Below are 19,773 nucleotides of genomic sequence, written 5' to 3'. Positions count from 1 at the left end.
GTTATTTGAGGAGCATGTATGATAGTTGTGTTTACTTCCGGAAGTTAAATGATGGTTCTTTCATTTATTTGCTGCTTTATGTTGATGACATGCTCATTGCTGCCAAGAACTTGTCAGAAATTCACACTTTGAAACTGCAGTTAAATAGTGAATTTGAAATGAAAGATTTGGGAGCAGCTAAGAAAATTCTTGGCATGGATATCAAACGAGATCGAGGAGTAGGGAAGTTGTTCTTGACCCAGAAAAATTACCTTGAGAAAGTTTTGGAGCGTTTTGGCATGAAAGATGCTAAACCAGTATCTACTCCTCTTGCTAGCCATTTTCGGCTATCTGCTGCTCAATCACCAAAATCAGTTGAAGAGGAAGATTATATGGCACGGGTTCCTTATTCCAGTGCAGTCGGCAGTGTTATGTATGCAATGGTTTGTACTCGTCCAGATATCTCACATGCAGTCAGTGTTGTTAGCAGATATATGTCTTGCCCTGGTAAAGCACATTGGCAGGCTGTGAAGTGGATTCTCAGATACTTGCGAGGAACTTCAAATGCATGTTTGGAGTTTGGAAGAACTAATGACACTTTGGTTGGTTTTGTAGACTCAGACTACGCTGGAGATCTTGACAGGAGAAGATCACTTTCAGGCTATGTATTTTGCATTGGCGGTTGTGCTGTTAGTTGGAAAGCTACTCTACAACCTGTCGTAGCTTTGTCTACTACTGAAGCAGAATATATGGCTGTGACCGAGGCAATCAAAGAAGCCTTGTGGTTGAAGAGTTTATTTAGCGAGCTAAGTCTATATCAAGGTGTTATTGATATTCACTGTGATAGTCAAAGTGCCATACACTTGACTAAAGATCAGATGTATCATGAGAGGACGAAACACATTGATGTGAAGTATCACTTCATTCGGGATATCATTGCTGAGGGAAAAGTCCTTATTCAGAAAATCAATACCAAGGACAATCCAGCTGACATGTTTACGAAACCTCTTCCAGTTTACAAATTCAAGCAGTGCTTGGATTTGGTTGGTGTTCATTGTTGGTGATTTACGCCCATTGGGGCTTATGTGGAGAAGGTGGAGCAATTTTGCTATTGTCGATGATAAGACTCAAAATTATGCCAAGGTGGAGATTTGTTGTTTTGTCAGAGCCGCAAGCTTTGACTTGTGGCATAATTTTTTCATTTCCTTCTCATCCCACATCGGAGCCTGCTGAAGAGAAGTCGGCTACTCGAGGCCTATAAATAGAAGGGTCCATTGAAGGATTTAACTTGCACCACTTAAGAGAGTTATATGGGCTATTAGCTTCTTGAGTCATTTAGCCCATTTAGTCAAATATTTTAGGCTCTCTTATTTTGAGTTTAGGAATATTTTCTAAACTCTTTTGTAAGTGCCTATTGGCCTAGGAACCACTTTCCTACGGTCTTTTGTATTTCTTCTTCATAGTAGAAATATTGCTCCTCCCTCGCCCGTGGACGTAGGTCAATTTGACCGAACCACGTAAATCTTCTGTGTCTTTTATTTGCTTTGTTATCCGTCTTTATATGGTCGGTTTTACCGCCTAATTATTATATGGCTGGTATCTACCGCCTATCTATTATATGGTCGGTTATACCGCCTACTTTGTGCTAACTTGAGTTTGTCTATTCCTGGCCCGGTCCTAACATGCTTAGCCCTTGAATTTACTAAACCAAAAGCCTCAGACATATCCAAATCAGTTGGCTGAATGTTATCTGCAAGTTCCCAATCGAAACAATGCACCAACTGTGCTAGCACAAAACGCACAACAGTGAGCCCCAACTGCAAACCTGGGCAAATTCTTCTGCCTGAGCCAAATGGTATAAGTCGGAAATCTTGTCCGCGAAGGTCTATATCTCTATCCTTGAATCTTTCAGGGATGAAGGCCTCCGGATCAGGTCAGACATTTGGATCACGGCCAATTGCGTATATGTTTATGATGATCCGCGATTTTTTCTGAATATGGAAGTCGTCAACTGTGCAATCTTGAATTGACTCATGGGGGAGGATTAGTGGTCCGACAGGATGAAGCCTCATTGATTCTTTGACAACCATGTCCAAATACTCCAGGCCCTCAAGATCCGATTCCTCAACAATCCTCTCCAATCCGACTTTCTCTTCCAGTTCTTTCTGGAGTTTCCTCATGGCCGCTGGATGTCTAAGGAGTTCTAAAATGGCCCATTCAACTGCTGTCACTGAAGTGCCCATCGAGGCTACAAGCATATCCTGTTTTGTTGAGGTAAATAAATGAATGAGCAAGGAAAGTGAAGATAATTGTCAACTTTTGCTTCTTTCGTCACAGGGACTGCAATCATTTGATATAGGTATGGAAACAAACCCTTTATCAGCAGACAGCAACAAAGAAATGATCAGCACCCATAAAAGTAAGACCAACACTACTGTTCTGAAGAGTAAGAGCAATAGCACAATAACTCAGCAAATAACTATTTCTTCAAATTTTATTAGTCCAAAGATTATAACAAGTTGAAAATTTTGTAGAAACAATAAAGACAAAATTCAACAAGGTTAAAATAACCAGCTATGTATGTGAACAATAATTCAGCCGATAAGAATTTAGAGCAACCACACTTACGAACAAAACAGCTTTGACATGACGACGGTCAAATTCGAACTCAGACGTTCCCGACTGAATAATTTCCATCATGATGTCCACAAAGTCCTTGGTTTGTTTCTGCTCCTTGCATTCAAGATGTTCGTCAATGATTTTATCAAAAAAATTATGGAACACCTTAGCCAGAGCCTTAAATCGACGAGTAAGTCCCTGAAGATCAAGCACACCAAGCAGGGGAAAGTAATCACCGATATTAGGCGTCGATCCAACATGCAATGCTTCCTGAATGACCTCTCCAAAACCCCTATCATCAAAATCCTTATCCATGTACTTCTGTCCAAATATCATCAAGCAACTCATATTCGCGCCTAAGGATGAAATCAAGGCACTAAGATCAACAGCAGCACCATCTGAAGCAGCCTGTTTCAGTGATTTCACCAATGTTCCAACCTCTTGTCTTCTCATTGGCCGGAACGAATTGATCTTGTGGCTGCTGAGCAACTGTAAAATGCAAAGCTTACGCATGTTTCGCCAATAGGGACCATATTGACCGAAAGTCAAGTTTCTCTGCTCATACGCGATGTACCAAGATGCTTCATGATAAGGTCTACCGGCAAAAACTTGATCGTAAGTCTTGAGAAACTTTTCAGCTGCTTCAGGAGATGAGACAATGATCGCTGGGACATAACCAAAACGCATGTACATTATAGGGCCATGTTTTATGGCCAATTTCGCCAAATCTTGATGAGGGTTCTTCCCTAGTAGATGCAGACTTCCGATAACCGGAAGCCCTTTTGGACCTGGAGGCAACCCTCTTCTCTTCTTCATCAAGAATAAATCTTGACGAAAATAGCAAAGTGCGGCCAAGGCTAGGGATGCCCATAGCCAATGAATGCTCATCATCATTTCAGCTCTCCAAGCAGTACAAACTGTTAGGAAATTGATGACGGAATGCAAAGAGACAAATTGGATTGGACTATCTTATTTTGTCTATTGTCTTCCTAATTCCAATTTAGTTAAGTTTACCATTTTTTCCTTCTTTGGTCTTGTTTGAGTTGTCCTTTTCAGCTTTTTAACTAATTTGTTTGTCCACTTTGTATCATTTAATTGTTGGTTGTTATGAGTTGTCCTTTTCAGCTTTTTAACTAATTTGTTTGTCCACTTTGTATCATTTACGCCACTTGTGGTTTAGTGTTTGTTTACGTAACCTTCTTATGGTTTCAAAAACTATATATAACCCTTTCATAGTTTGAATTAAAGTATCAAAATAATGGAATTTATAATTCATAATGGAGTTAACTAAAATATTAAAAATACCTCTATATAAAGTTGAAAATTATTTATTAACCACATGGGAGGTTATATATATGTATTGAGAACCATAAGGGGGATATATGATAAAACACTAAATCATAAGGAGGTTATATGTTAAAATATAAAATCATACGGGGTTAGAGTATCATGCATATTATATTTATATATTTTGGTTATTTCAGTCATTTTAATTTTAAACAAGGGTAATTTCGATATTTTCATAGGTTCCGTTACAGATGATCATTTCTGTCACTTTGACACTTTAAACTATAAGGGGATTATATATAATTTTTAAAACTATAAGGGATTATGTACAAATTATCTATATCACTGGGGTAAAATGTAATTTGCTCTTTAATTATTGGTTTTTAGTTTTAGGGAGTTTTTGACTTTCAGTTTTAGGGATTATTTTTTTGGCATGCTCTTGATGATGAATTTTAATTGTTTCATTGTATTACTAGGGAGAGACAGCCTGCGCGACGCGCGAAAATTTGGTGCTTGTGATTCAAGATAATTAATAATTATTGTTTAATATTTTGTAGTATAGGAACTGAAGTATGATGATTTTATCAAGTGATTTTAATAGAAAAATTATAAGTTACATAGTGAGTCAATAAAAATAATGTGCAATGAGACATCCTTATCATTATACTATATAAGAATCCGTTGTGATCAAAGGTTATGTTTGAATTCCAACTGCAAAGATAAGGGTAGTTTGAAAATGTAAAAATGTTTGAAGTGCAATTGAAAAGTATCCAAAGGTCTCTTCTAAAACTTATCCAAGATGATAAAATATTTTAAAGTATCAATTTGACCCTTCATCTCTCGAATCTATATATGTTCGTGAAAGATCCCTCAAGCAATGCTTCTGATTTCTCCCTCGACTTAACCTCAACCTGAATTATCAAGTCAAGTTTATCCATCAATCACTTTGCGTCCAATCTAATCTAAAATAATTTTATTTTTAACTAACTATTTATATAATTTGGTGGGTATAATACGACTTAATCACATGTTTCTTACAGAGATAATAATGCCCAAAAATGATAGATAGATAAGAAACTTAAGTGGTCTTTTTCAAAGTTTTGTAGAAACTATTCAGATTTGGTGTTTTTTGCTAGGGGCATTTCTTTATAATCTCATAAATAAGTTCAAATCTGCATAATTGTTAAGGATCTGAATTGAAACTATCTTGATTATAAAAAAATTGGTGCAAATAATATTTTCTAAATTTGAAATTGTAGAAAATGGTAACTAAAATCAGAAGAAATTCCTCATATGAATTTGAATTGGAAACTATAGGTAGAAACTGTTTAATGATATTTTTCAATGTTTACTTGTATAAGTATCCAATATAGTATCTCTACTTAATTGACTCGTTTGAACTATGGATAATAGTTGTTTCAATCAAATCAAGAAACGTTATTTATCATTGTACAACATACAATTATGAGTAAATGAATTAATACAATGCAATCAAAATGGTGCTATAGCTAAAGCATTTAAACTCATTAAGTTCCACTACAAATTCTTTTAGATAGCATAAAAAATAAATTTTTTGTATTTAAAACTATATAAACAATAGAATACAAGAACGAGATCATAACATGAAAAGCAAATAGAGTGCAAATGACATCTTAGTACTATGTAGCATGATTAATTTTCTTTTTTAGTTTCAATGAAGTACAAAATTCTAAGTTAATAAATTTTACAATCATAAAATTTCCAATTAAAATAAACACAAGCTGAATTCCAAATCATATTACATGAAAAAATAACTACTTGAACCATAACTGCTAGAATGTAGTCAACAGATCCCTGGAGTCAAGAACAATAGAAAAAAGTTCATGAGAAATAAGGTTATTTGACTTAAATAAAGAGATAATACCTTGGCCGAGGAGGAGAAGATGATAAAATTGTTTTTTCAATTATTTTAGAAAGTGATAACATTATCTCAAATTGTACTTTGACCAGAGACAGAATCTCTGGGATTTACTAAGGAAAACAATATAATTAGTCAGTTTTTGGAATTAGAAGTATCAAAAAGCAAACTATATGGAGTTCTTGAATAAACCAATTATCAGAAAAAAAAAAACTACAATCGAAGAAGACAAACCCAAAGAACTCACCTCAATTTAAAGGAAAAGCTACCCATTCCACCAAATATTTAATAGCCATAATAAAACCAAAAAGGTGAAATTGAAAAAGAAGAAAGGGTATCGGCTAATCATGGGGCATAAATATAATAATGATTGTTCAGATAATAATTAAGTTAATTAATTGTAATTAAAATCCAATTAATTCCTTAACGGATGAGAAAGGTTTCAGGAAATTGGAAGGCTTGTATGTTAGTATAATAAATGATTAAAAGGGTTTTTATGTAATTCTATCAAAACACAAGCTTAATTCAATTGTACTTGATACTCAACTTGGCACCAAACATTGTAACATACCAAACCTGCTCCTAACCTTAAATGTCTGAAAGGTTATATAAGTAATTATAGTGAAATTAAAGCTATAATGACTTGTACTCAATGTTCCAATTACACTTCAAACACTTTCACATTCCCAAATTAGCCCCACCCTTGCGGTTGAAATCTGAAAACTGCCTTTGTCCTAGACTCGTTCTTATATAGTATAAGGATTTCAGTTACAAACAACTTTTGTGATAATTATTTAACATGATTGATATTCATTCCTTCATCATTATTGAAACGCATTACAACTATTTTTACAGATGACAGTTTAGGTAGTACAAGCTACAAAAATTTCTACTTATATTACTTACGCTCCCATACTCATGATACATTTATGGGGAGTACATATGGATATAAATAGACAGATAGACATAAATAGATTGATAGATGGATATATTCAAGGCTAAACAATGTACAAGATCAAATAAATGCGTGACATGCGCTTTCAGAGATGTCGTTTCAGTCAAGATCTAATATTCAATTAGCAAGAGAGAGGAATTCATGCCACTTCACTTGCCATTGACTTCTTTGTTTGGTTTTGCCACTTGATCTGAATTCTCATGAAATAAAATTAACCATCTGAGATGTATCTTTAAGTCAAATTTAGATGAGAAGGTAGGAAAGCTCAATTCATATCTTGGTTTGCAAGCTCAAGGAAAAAGGTTTATTAACTAGTGTTTTGTAACATTTTTGTTGTGTTAAAGGAAGCAGCTTCTTTAGAAATAGATGGAAACAAGTTACCAAATTGACGAATTGGCAAATGTTTGTGTCATCTATGAATTGAAAAGAAGCAACCAGCAAAACGTTAGAGAAGACACGAAAGTGCATGCAGAGTCTTGAATCAAGTATGCCTTCAGAAACTAGTGAAAATTCACGTCCAAAACTTATACGTGATTGTATTATTCAAAAATATAATATTGTTTTAGATATTAAAATTGTGGAATTCTGATTGTTAACATCATAATATAAATTTCTATGTTTTTATTTTCTTTAACCAATTATTTTTCAAAACATTATTTAAAAGTATAATCATAGATGAACCTTTTCAAAACTTTTTTTTCCTGAACTGTTTAGATATTTTGTCACTTTAACTCTAAAACATCAAATGTTGATAGTACTGCACTTATATACCAATACAATGTTTAAAGTAGAATTGACAATTGAATGGAAAATTTAGCTTATATTCACTATTGAGAGCACCTTTTCTTTTTATACTGTATTGTTTTGGTATCTGCATCAAACGTTTTTTGTCTTTCCATGGGATTTGAGTAACCTAAATATTTTCTTTTTTATGTCATTTGATTTGAATTTTTCAATTTTGTGATTAACTTCTTGTTGTCCTTTATGTCATTTTATGATTTTTATATAGTGACTTTTCTTTCAGTTTATTTTTTTCTATTAATGATGGGTTATAAATGCTCCATAGCGCTAGCTCAATTATAAGTATATTGTAGCCTTCATTTTTCTAATGGTTAACATGATTGATATTGATTGATTGATTATAGCGCAAATTACTATTAGTTCCCTTGTGGTTTCATCTATTGCCACATAATTTCTTAACGTTTCAAAATATCCACATTATCCTATATGGTTTCATGCAAACTTGGAAATTTAGAAAAAAAAAAAAAAAAAACTTATGTAACGTCATTAGTTGAAATACCAGTGGTGCCGTTACTTAAATGCTCAATCAAATGACAACTTAACCACCTTATACAAAATCATAATGGGATGATGTGGATAAATGCAAAATTCACAGATGCAAACCATAAGGATTTAAGTGGTTATTAAGATTTCATCACACACAGTTTTAAAGCACGTGTGGTTTAATCGGAATAACTAATTATGCATTCCGTTTACTTTCCACTTTACATAAACCCCCAAGGGAATTATGTGGCTATTTTGAAACCTTAGGAGGGTCATCTGGCATTTTATATACAAAACTACAGGGGGATTATATAGAATTTAGCGTTGATTATATCATTACTATTCAAATCCAATGCAATGTATGTAATTATTGTTTAGAGGGAAACTTAAGCATCAACGAAACAAAAACCAAATTTTGCTTACACTTAATCAAATAAAATTGGTGATACTTCTAAAGAGAGTATAGACCTAGACAGAGATAGATAAAAGTTGAGTCCACCCTCTTTACTCATTTTTGTAATCGGCAAGTAGGCACAACCTTTAAATGCTTTGCTCTTGAGGTTACTAAACCAAAAGCCTCAGACATATCCAAATCAGTTGGCTGAATGTTATCTGCAAGTTCCCAATTGAAGCAATGCACCAACTGTGCCAGCACAAAACGAACAAGGAGGACCCCCAACTGTAAACCAGGGCAACTTCTTCTGCCTGAGCCAAATGGTATGAGTCGAAAATCTTGGCCCCGAAGGTCTATATTGCTATCTTTGAATCTTTCAGGGTTGAAGGTCTCAGGATCAGGCCAGACATTTGGATCGCGTCCGATTGTGTATATGTTTATGATGATCCGCGTTTTTTTCTGAATGTGGAAGTCATCAACTGTGCAATCTTCCATTGACTCATGGGGGAGCAACAGTGGGGCCACAGGATGAAGCCTCATGGATTCTTTGATAACCATGTCCAAATATTCTAGGCCTTCAATGTCTGATTCCTCTACAATCCTCTCCAATCCGACTTTTTCTTCCAATTCTTTCTGGAGTTTCCTCATTGCCTCAGGATGCCTGAGGAGTTCTGAGATCGCCCATTCAACTGCCGTGACTGAGGTGTCCATTGAGGCTACAAGCAAATCCTGTGTAGTTGAGGTAAGGAATTGGCAGAGTTAGGCATAATGTCAAGATCAAAATAGGCGTCAAATTTGTCTTCATTTGTTGCAAGGATTGCAATTATTTGATTTAGCTATGAAACAATCCCTTTCTCAACAGACAAACAAAGGCGAACCTCAGAAAATAACGCTGGTATTATTTTGAAGAAAGTAAGAGCACAGAATTCCAGATCATGTTTTACGGTGCAAAGTTTAGTTATTTGAATTTGTTTAGTCCAGAAGTTATAACTAACCGAAAATTTTGTTGAAAAAGCTAATAACAAATTCAACAAGCAATACAAAAATCTGGTGCTGTCAGCAACGTATATGAACAATAATCCAGCAAACCAGAAACGGTATAAAACATACCAACAAGATGGCTTTGACATGACTACGGTCGAACTCAAACTCAGCTTCTCCAGATTGCATAATTCCCATCATGATGTCTACAAAGTCCTTGGTTTGCTTGTGCTCCTGAGACTGTAGATGCTCATCAATGATTTTCTCAAAAAATTTATCAAACACCTTGGCAAGATCCTTAAACCGGCGAGTAAGTCCCTGAAGGTCAAGCACACCAAGTAGAGGAAAGTAGTCACCGAGGTTTGGCATGGCCGCAACATGAAGTCCTTCTTGAATAACATCTCTAAACCCCCTATCATCAAAATCCTTGTCCATATATTTCTTCCCAAATATCATCAAGCAACTCATATTTGCACCCAAGGAAGAAATTGCTGCACTAAGGTCAACAGCAGCACCATCTGAGGCAGCCTGTTTGAGTGATTTAACCAATGTTCCAACCTCTTCTCTTCTCATCGGCAGAAATGAATTGATTTTGTGGCTACTGAGCAGCTGCAGAATGCAAAGCTTACGCATGTTTCGCCAATACGGTCCATATTGGCCGAACGTCAAGTTCCTCTGCTCATAACTAACGTACCAAGAAGCTTCATGATAAGGCCTACTAGCAAAAACCTGATCGTAAGTCTTGAGAAACTTTTCAGCTGCTTCAGGGGATGAGGCAATAATTGCTGGGACATAACCGAATCGCATGTACATTAAAGGGCCATGTTTTTTGGCTAGTTTTGCCAAATCATGGTGAGGATTCTTGCCTAACAGATGCAGATTTCCTATAACAGGAAGCCCTTTTGGACCTGGAGGAAATCTCTTTTTCTTCTTCATCAAGAACAAGTCTTGAAGGAAAAACCAGACTGCAGCCAAGGCTAGAGCTGTCGATAGCCAATGAATGCTCATCATCTTTCTCAGTTTGCTTAATGGTATTCTAGTGCTTCTTTTTCTGATCTAAGAATAGGCCTCACAGCAGCTATTTATGTCTAGTAGTAGTATTGGATAGCTATGTGTAAAGGGCGATAATCTGACGGTTGTGAATGGAAATTACAACATTTCTAAGCAGATAGACAAGAATATGAAATCTCTAAAATCAACGAGCTGAACTATCTTTTAACTTATCTCTATTGCTAATCGTGCGTCGCTTAATTAATATATGATTTTCTTATATACACTCCCTGAGGTAAAGGGTATCAAATATCAATCTCCATACCAGATACAGCCGCCTTCTCTGGTGCTTTTGCAGATATTTTTTGGGCAAGTTGTGTTGATGTCAACCCCGCGCGTTCAAGGGAAGTGACATCGAACTGATTTCGATGATATGGTCAATTGGGTCGTGCAAATTTTTTTTCACAAATATAAAAAAATAAGAATAAAAAGAAATTCTTGAAGTTTGATGCTGTTCAATTTGAACCGCTACTTATTAAAGTAGAATTTACACCACTTCAATTCAATTCACAAATTTGTCAAGTAGTCTGGTGACTCAATTCCAAGACCAGACCACTTATGTGATATTTTATTGTGCTACATTCCATTGTGATCATACATTGAAAATGGTCCAAAACCTTGCCGTAAATTTTTTTTTCCATTTTTTCAAATTTTTGCAGACTGTTGTCATAGAGAAAAATTGATAATTCTTGCGATCTGGCCTTATAAGGATTATGTATGAATAAATTGCAGATGAGCTTGTAGATTTTTCAACTCTAGCCGTCCGAACAGAATGTGGTGACATTGTGGCTGATTGCAACCCGTCAACTGTCACAATTCTGATAGTTTGTCCTTTTGTTTTTTTTGCCGAAACGGTAATTTCTATTCTACATTATAGGTAACGGACATATTTAAAATGGTCAATGAAGAATCATAAGGAGATTGAATCACCACCAGACTAAATGAATAGCTATGCATCCACTTATAAAACTTTCAAAAACTAGGAGAAGAATGCAAGTTAAGAAATTTAATCCCTTATCCTACATTCATTAATGAGAGTTTTAAGTCTCTTCTTGGTAGCCAACTCAGTTGGACTGAAATAGTTACATGTTAGTTTGCCATTTCTGTCATCGTAGCTAGGCTGATTTAGTTACATGTGACATAGTTTGCCATTTCTCTCATTTTTTATGGATTACGTCATTGCATATGTCTCTATTGATCTATTGATTACAAAGATAAAGAAATCAACCATGTTTTTTCCCCTTTTTTAGACAAATAAAGTGGTAGTGGTATTCTAATAGTTTGGATATCAAATTTTTTTAAATAATATTTTGTTTGTATCATAAAAATATTTTTCAACCCACATTTTTATTTCACATATATCATATCACAAAAGTACTACACTAATTATTTCAAATAATACTCTATCCAAACAGAGAACAAGTATTCTATCACTGCTAACTTCGTTAGGCATCACCGCTAATTTTAAATAATACTCTATCCAATATGATGGTAGTTCCATTTTAAAATTCTATCACTGCTAACTTTGTTAGGCATCAAGGACAAGAATCATTGCAAGACCAAGAATTTGTCCCTCCAAGTCTAAAATGTCATTAGATGGAAACTGCTCTCACGAGTTCAGTTTTGTCCAACTAATTGATACAATTCTTCCAACTTTTGGAATAAATTTGTATAATTTTGATATAAATTTAAATTTATCAACTCATACAACTAATTTTACACCATTGCTATATGAGTTTATACAAAATATAATAAGAATTATACAAACAGGGTTTGAACCAGACAGAATTCAATTTGTAAACCCGAATCGGTTATTCGACAACCAATCATACCTATCAAAAACTTTAAAAGGGCTTTAGCTAATTTTCTCTGGATCTTATCCAACTTAATATTTGGGCAAGTTGTTGATTAAAAAACAAACAAATGAATACCTTTCCATAATGTAACTGGATAATCGAATTAACAAAAAAAAAAAAAAATTAAATCTACTTTTACAGTTCCTGAACTAGAATTGGAGTCCACAATCTTTATTCATTTGTGCAATCGGTAAGCAGGCACTACCTTTGAATGCTTAGCCCTTGAAGTTACCAAACCAAAGCCTCAGACATATCCAAACCGATTGGCTGAATGTTATCTGCAAGTTCCCAATTGAAACAATGCACCAACTGTGCTAGCACAAAACGCACAACAGTGAGCCCCAACTGCAAACCTGGGCTAATTCTTCTGCCTGAGCCAAATGGTACAAGTCTGAAATCTTGTCCGCGAAGGTCTATATCGCTATCCTTGAATCTTTCGGGGATGAAGGCCTCCGGATCAGGCCAGACATTTGGATCACGGCCAATTGCATATACATGATTCGCGATTTTTTCTGAATATGGAAGTCATCAACTGTGCAATCTTGAATTGACTCGTGGGGGAGCATTAGTGGTCCGACAGGATGAAGCCTCATTGATTCTTTGACAACCATGTCCAAATACTCCAGGCCCTCAAGATCTGATTCCTCAACAATCCTCTCCAACCCGACTTTCTCTTCCAGTTTTTTTTTGGAGTTTCCTCATGGCCGTTGGATGTCTAAGGAGTTCTAAGATGCCCCATTCAACTGCTGTCACTGAAGTGCCCATCGAGGCTACAAGCATATCCTCCTGTTTTGATGAGGTTAATAAATGAATGAGTAAGAAAAATGAAGATAATTGTCACAGAGACTGCAATCATTTGATATAGGCATGGAAACGAACCCTTTATCAGCAGACAACAATAAAGAAATGATCAACACCAATGAAAGTAAAACCAGCACTGCTGTTCTGAAGAGTTAAGAGCAATAGCACAATAATTCAGCAAATAACTATTTCTTGAAATTTTATTAGTCCAGAGATTATGACAAGCTGAAAGTTTTGTTGAAACAATAAAGACAAAATTCAACAAGGTTAAAATAACCAGCTATTACCAGCTATGTATGTGAACAATAATTTAGCAGATAAGAATTTAGAGCAACCCACTTACAAACAAAACAGCTTTGACATGACGACGGTCAAATTCGAACTCAGACGTTCCAGACTGAATAATTTCCATCATGATGGCCACAAAGTGCGGCCAAGGCTAGGGATGAGGGTTCTTCCTCAGTAGATGAGGGATGAGGGTTCTTCCGCACTTTGCTAAATTTGACTTAAAGATACATCTCAGATACTGAGGAAGAAAATACTGAGGAAGAAGATACAACTCTAGCCTTGGCCGCACTTTGCATCCCTAGAAAATACTGAGGAAGAAAATAGCAAAGTCCAGCCAAGGCTAGAGTTGCCCATAGCCAATGAATGCTCATCATCATTTCAGCTCTCCAAGCAGCACAAACTGTTAGGAAATTGATGACGGAATGTAAAGAGACAAATTGGATTGGAGTATCTTATTTTGTCTATTGTATTCCATATTCCAATTTAGTTAAGTTTACCATTTTTTCCTTCTTTGGTGTCGTTCGAGTTGTCCTTTTCAGCTTTTTAACTAATTTGTTTGTCCACTTTGTATCATTTACCCTCTTTTGGTTTAGTGTTTGTTTACATGTTCCAAAACTATATATAACGCACTCATGATTTGGATTAAAGTATCAAAGTAACAGAATTTGCAATTCATAACGAAATTAACTAAAATGTCAAAAATTCCCCCATATAAAGTTAAAAATTATTTATTAACCACAGAGGGATTATATAGATGTATTAAAAATCATAAGAGAGTTATATGATAAAACACTAAATCATAACAAGGTTATATGGTAAAATATAAAATCATATGGAGTTAAAGTGTCATGCATATTATGTTTATATATTTTGGTCATTTCAATCATTTTAATTTTAAACAACGGTAATTTTGACATTTTAATAAGTTCTGTTACGGATGATCATTTCCGCCACTTTGACACTTTAATTCAAACTATGAAGGAATTATATATAGTTTTTAAAAATATAGGGGGTTATGTGACAATTATCTGTACCACTGGGGGATAAAATGTAATTTGCTCTTTAATTATTGGTTTTTAGTTTTAGGGAGTTTTTTACTTTCAGTTTGAGCGTTTTTTTTTTTTTTTGGCATGCTCTTAATGATGAATTTTAATTGTTTCATTGTATTATTTCAGTTACAAACAACTTTTGTGACAGTTAATTAACGTGATTTATATTCATTCCTTCATCATTATTGAAATGCGTTACAACTATTTTTATGGATAATAGTTTAGGTAGTACAAACTACAAAAATTTCTACTTATATTACTTGCACTTCCATACTCATGATACATTTATAGGGAGTACAGATGGCTATAAATAGACATATAGATACAAATAGATTGATAGATATAGGTAGATAGACAGATATATTCAAGGCCTAACAATGTACAAGATCAAATAAATGTGTGACATACGCTTTAGAGATGTCATTTCAGTCAAGATCTAATATTCAATTAGCAAGAGAGAGGAATTCGTACCACTTCACTTGCCATTTGACTTCTTTCTTTTTTTTTGCCATTTGATCTAAATTCTCAGTGTAGACACCAAATTTTTTTCAAAAAAATTTGCTAATTTTTATTGTATCTTTATTTTTATATTATTGATAAAAAAATTTGCTAATTTTTATTGTATCTTTATTTTTATATTATTGATTAAGTAATCATTTTTATTTTATGTTATTTTATAGGAAAAGGAAGAAATGGAATTTTAAAATATTCTTCATTTTTAGCCCAATCCAAAAGAAAAAAAAATCACTAAAATCCATACAAAAAAATTCGAACAAAATCCACTCAAAAGCACAAACCAAACCCACCAAAAAGCCTGAAGATATAAAATAAGAGGAGGCCCATTTGGCCCAGCTTCGTTTTAAAAAAAAAAAAAATCTTCTTCATCCGACGCACACACACAGGTTTCTTCACCTGAATTTGCAACAACGAAACCACAGTGCCCAAAAAAATAGCTGGAATTTTTTTGATGCAACCATCCAAAAACCTACCAAGAAACAGCTGGCAAAACAGTCAAATGGATCAAAAACAGCCACATAAACCCATTTTCTTTTTTATCCCAACCATTCATCTTAGATTTTAGGGTTTTGTCCCTTATAAATAGAAAATAATGCAGCTTTTAGAGAGAGGGAGATGGTTAGGAAAGTCGGCTAAGCATAGGGGAGAGAAAAAGGAGAAAAACAAGAGATTTTTTTCTTAAAAAAAAAAAAAAGAAGAAAAACATCAAAACAGGGCTGACGAACCAGCGCTGTTTGTCTCGGTTTTGGACTTCATCCGAAGTCTATTGAGCGAGATCTTTGTTAATGTACCATCTACGATTGTAGGGGAGCAACTTTCATTTTGAAAATTTCCTGAAAAAATGCCTCTAGATCCCTCGAATTCAAGCACGAAGTTGACAGTTCATCAGCACTTGAATTTCTGTAGTTGGGTCGAGTTTGCTTCGATCCAAGAAGGTGGGTGTGTTTTCTTGCGATTTCCCATGTCTACTTGAGTTCAACATCATCCCTGGGTAACTATGGCATCCTTCCTTGGTTGATTTAATGTTGTGCATGTGATTTTAAACCATTACATGTGTTTCCGTAGGTTTAAGTCTTAGATTTCATTCTTCTCATGATTTGTGGTGTTTCATGGGTTTGTTTGATATTTAAATGAACTCATGAGACTGTGAAGAGCATGTTTATATCAAAATCCGACCTTAAACCCCCTTAAAAATAACTTCCAACGAGATTTATGGTCGAAATTTTTTCAGATCCCGACGGGCTGACCCGTCGAAATCTTCATCCTCTTTCTGCTTTTGTTTTTCTCATTTTTCTTTGTTTTGTTTGTTGTGTCAAAACTAGTTGAGTTGAGGTTATTTATGTTTGTGGGCTAAGAAATGGCTAATGTTTATTTTTTTGCTTAAGTTTATGGTTGGGCTACAAAATTCAATCCCAATACTTTTGTTAAGTTTTTGGTAGAATAAGTCGGGTCGGGATATTTTCCTTAATGATACAATTTGGTTTAATTTTCTCGGGCCAAGGTGGTGCAGCACAATTACCCTAAAATGGCCCAACAAGGTTTTTGTATGCAATTTTGGCAAATCAGAAATGAATTTTGCAATTTGGCCCCTGATCTTTCAAATAATTTTATTATAACCCTAAATTTTGAATTTATTTCACTTAAGTCCTTAATTTAATTACATGTTGGTCCCTAAACTTTATTTTTACTTGATTTTGACCCCTAATTTTTTTAAAATATTTTTTGATCTTGAAAACCTTCTAATTTTTGAAATTTAGTCCCTAATGGTTTTTGTTTTCTTAAGTACAATTGTTTATCTTTTTTTAATTGTTAATCATGCTTCATTTAAATGCATCTAATTTGTAAATGTTAGGGATTTTTATATTTATTCATATTTTTTAAAAAATAATAAGGTGAATTTGCTATATGTTTACATTTTCTTTTAAAGTGTTATAAATTAAATTGGTGCCTTGATCATTTTGTTGGTTTTGGAGTAAAATAAGGCAAACTCTATCTCATTTAACCACTATTTCAAAAAAGGTACCCTCTATTATTCTTTAAACTCTTTTTATGTGCTCCTATGTGTTTTTTATGTGTGATTGTATGTTTTATGTATTTTTATTTACTCATTTCATCCATTCTTAGATTTTATTTATTATTTAATTTCAATGTTTATTTGAAAGGCATTTAAATGCCAAATTGTAATAGATAGATCGTACCCTCTTGTGCAAGAAATGCAATTAGATAGGCAATGTAACAACTAATTTTTGTTGTTTGCAAAACATGTAATTAGTTAGATAAATGTAATAGATAGATTTATTATTGTCAAAACTCTCCTTTTAGATTGTAGTTAGGACTCTCAAATGTAATGGTTAGGTTTTTATTTGCTTGCATACTTGTGTGGTTATACGTTCTTTCGCTTTCTTAGGGTTTTTGTTTTTAGATATTATATTTTATGTGTTATGTGCTCTATATGTTTTATTTATTTATTTGTTTTATTTATACTTTATATGCTTTATTTATTTATTTATAATGAATACATGACATTACCACACTAGTCCAATACTAGTTGTGACTTTTCTCCCGATTTCTCTCTAGTCCAACGCTAGTGATAACTTATAGAATTGGGTTAGTCCAATGTTAAACCCTTTAGACCGTTTACATGATAGATTCATACTTTATATGACATTTATTGTATTTTATGCATTTTTTTCATTTTTAGGTTATTACGATTTGCATGATATATCCTCTATATTAATCCCTTATCCCTACATGTGCAAACCATGTTATTTAGACTTGTATTTTATTTAAGTAATTAGGGAATATGTTAGTTCATTTGCTTGCATAAGTTAGAAGAATCACCCTTCGAATAAGGGAAATAGACGAGTATGATTTTTTTTAGCCCTAACATGCTCATATTCCTCTCTATAAGTAGAAAGATCGAGTCACAAATTTTAGTTCTCCGTACCCATCATGTTGCATTCCATTTTCTTTGGTCACTTATACTTTTGTATATAATTTAATTTTCTTTTTTCAAATTTCATCTTTGCATATTCGTGATCTTTTCAATGGATTAATTTGGACTATGCAATTAATACGATTGATACCAATTAGATCTTGAATGGACATTTTATCCCTTTCGATATCCTCTTTTAAGTTTAGGTTTGCATTTATATAGGAAGCATTCAAATGTGATAAATTTAAAGGTTAAATTAAAAAAATTTTGACTAAATCTTGCAATTAGTTTAGACTAGGTTGAAAGGGTGCCTTAACTTTGAATCAATCGAACATTTGCCTTTCTTTGCTTCAACCGTGATTCTCGAACTCATTTCCTATTGTTTTTCAAATATTTGGAATTGTGAAAAGTGTTTTATTTTTATTTTGTTTTATTTTTGTTAAAAACATTTTTGGGTGATTTGGTACACTTAAATTCGATACCAAGTGGCAATTTCTATTTTCTTAAAAACCCTTTTAGACTAAGTTTTGAGCCCAAACCGTCGCATTTTTTAAGGTACACATCTTTATTTTCTAAAATAAAAAAAAAACTCATTTTTCTTACACTTTTCCTTTCATTTAAATTTGGGGCGCGACACTCAGCTCGCACTTGAATGAAATAAAATTAACCATCTAAGATGTACCATTAAGTCAAATTTAGATGAGAAGGTAGAAAACTCAATTCATATCCTGGCTTTCAAGTTCAAGGAAAAATGTTTATTAACTAGTATATTGTAATATTTTTATTGTGTTAAAGGAAGCAGCTTCTTTAGAAAGAGATGGAAACAAAAGTAACAAAATTGACAAATAGGCAAATGTTTGTGTCATCTATGAATTGAAAAGAAGCAACCAGAAAAACGTTAAAGAAGACACAAAAGTGCATGCAAAGTCTTGAATTAAGTATGCCTTGCTAATACGTCTTTGTTAACATTTTCAGAAACTAATGATAGCTCACATATCTTACACGTGATTATTATTAGAAAAGAAAAAACTTACATGTGATTATATTATTCAAAAATATAATATTCTTTTAGATATTAAAATTGTGGAATTCCGATTGTTAACATCATAATATAAATTGCTATGTTTCTATTTTCTTTAACCAATTATTTTTCAAAATATTATTTGAAAGTACAATTATAGATCAACCTTTTCAAAACTTTTCTTTACTGAACTGTTTAGATATTTTGTCACTTTAACCCTAAAACATCAAATATTGATAGTACTGCACTTATATATCAATACAATGTTTAAGGTAGAAGTGACAACCGAATGGAAAATTTAGCTTATATTCACTATTGAGGGCGCCTTTTCTTTTTATACTATTGTTTTGGTATCTGCATCAAATGTTTTTGTCTTTCCAAGGGATTTGAGTGACCTAAATTTTTTCTTTTTTTTATGTCATTTAATTTGAAATTTTCAACTTTGTGATTAACTTCTTGTTGTCCTTTATGTCATTTTATAATTTTTATTTAGTGAATTTTTTTCCATTCTATTTTTTTTCTATTAATGATGGGTTATAAATGTTTCATAGTGCTAGTTCAATTAGAAGTATATTGCAGCCTTCATTTTTCTAATGGTTAACATGATTGATAGGGCAAATTACCATTAGTCCCCATGTGGTTTTATCTATTGCCACATAATCTCATAATATTTCAAAATATCTACTTTACTCCTATATGGTTTCATGTAAACTAGAAATTTAGAAGAAAATAGCCTTTATAACATCATTAATTGAAATATTAGTAGTGCCCTTACTTAAATGCTCGATCAAATGATGACTTAACCACTTTATACAAAATCATAAAGGGATTATGTAGATAAATGCCAAAAACACAGAAGGA

The 19,773-nt window shown here is 33.5% G+C and overlaps 1 protein-coding gene and 2 pseudogenes across 1 annotated transcript; all 3 read right to left on the bottom strand.

The window, feature by feature from the left end:
• Positions 1 to 1,482: 1,482 nt before the first annotated feature.
• Positions 1,483 to 3,590, bottom strand: LOC113701452 (cytochrome P450 71AU50-like; annotated as a pseudogene).
• Positions 3,591 to 8,328: 4,738 nt separating this feature from the next.
• Positions 8,329 to 10,623, bottom strand: LOC113701514 (cytochrome P450 71AU50-like). The gene is made up of 2 exons (XM_027222222.2): positions 9,526 to 10,623; positions 8,329 to 9,144 (listed from the first exon to the last, which is right to left on the bottom strand). Exons 1-2 carry the CDS (start codon positions 10,405 to 10,407, stop codon positions 8,530 to 8,532), a joined length of 1,497 nt encoding a protein of 498 aa, XP_027078023.1. The 5' UTR covers positions 10,408 to 10,623; the 3' UTR covers positions 8,329 to 8,529.
• A 1,616-nt stretch (positions 10,624 to 12,239) lies between these two features.
• On the bottom strand, positions 12,240 to 13,515 carry LOC113702451 (cytochrome P450 71AU50-like; annotated as a pseudogene).
• Positions 13,516 to 19,773: the final 6,258 nt, after the last annotated feature.

This window comes from Coffea arabica, chromosome 7e (assembly GCF_036785885.1).
Source record: "Coffea arabica cultivar ET-39 chromosome 7e, Coffea Arabica ET-39 HiFi, whole genome shotgun sequence".
NCBI lineage: Eukaryota > Viridiplantae > Streptophyta > Magnoliopsida > Gentianales > Rubiaceae > Coffea > Coffea arabica.
Note: the sequence above shows the minus strand (reverse complement) of the source record. Positions and strands in the feature narration are given on the sequence as shown.

Excerpts from the sequence above, each read along its gene's own strand:
- LOC113701514 (XM_027222222.2), bottom strand. The coding sequence starts at position 10,407 with ATGATGAGCATTCATTGGCTATCGACAGCTCTAGCCTTGGCTGCAGTC. Across the intron at positions 9,145-9,525 it reads ATGTCAAAGCCATCTTGTTG|GATTTGCTTGTAGCCTCAAT; the intron begins GTATGTTTTATA and ends TCAACTACACAG.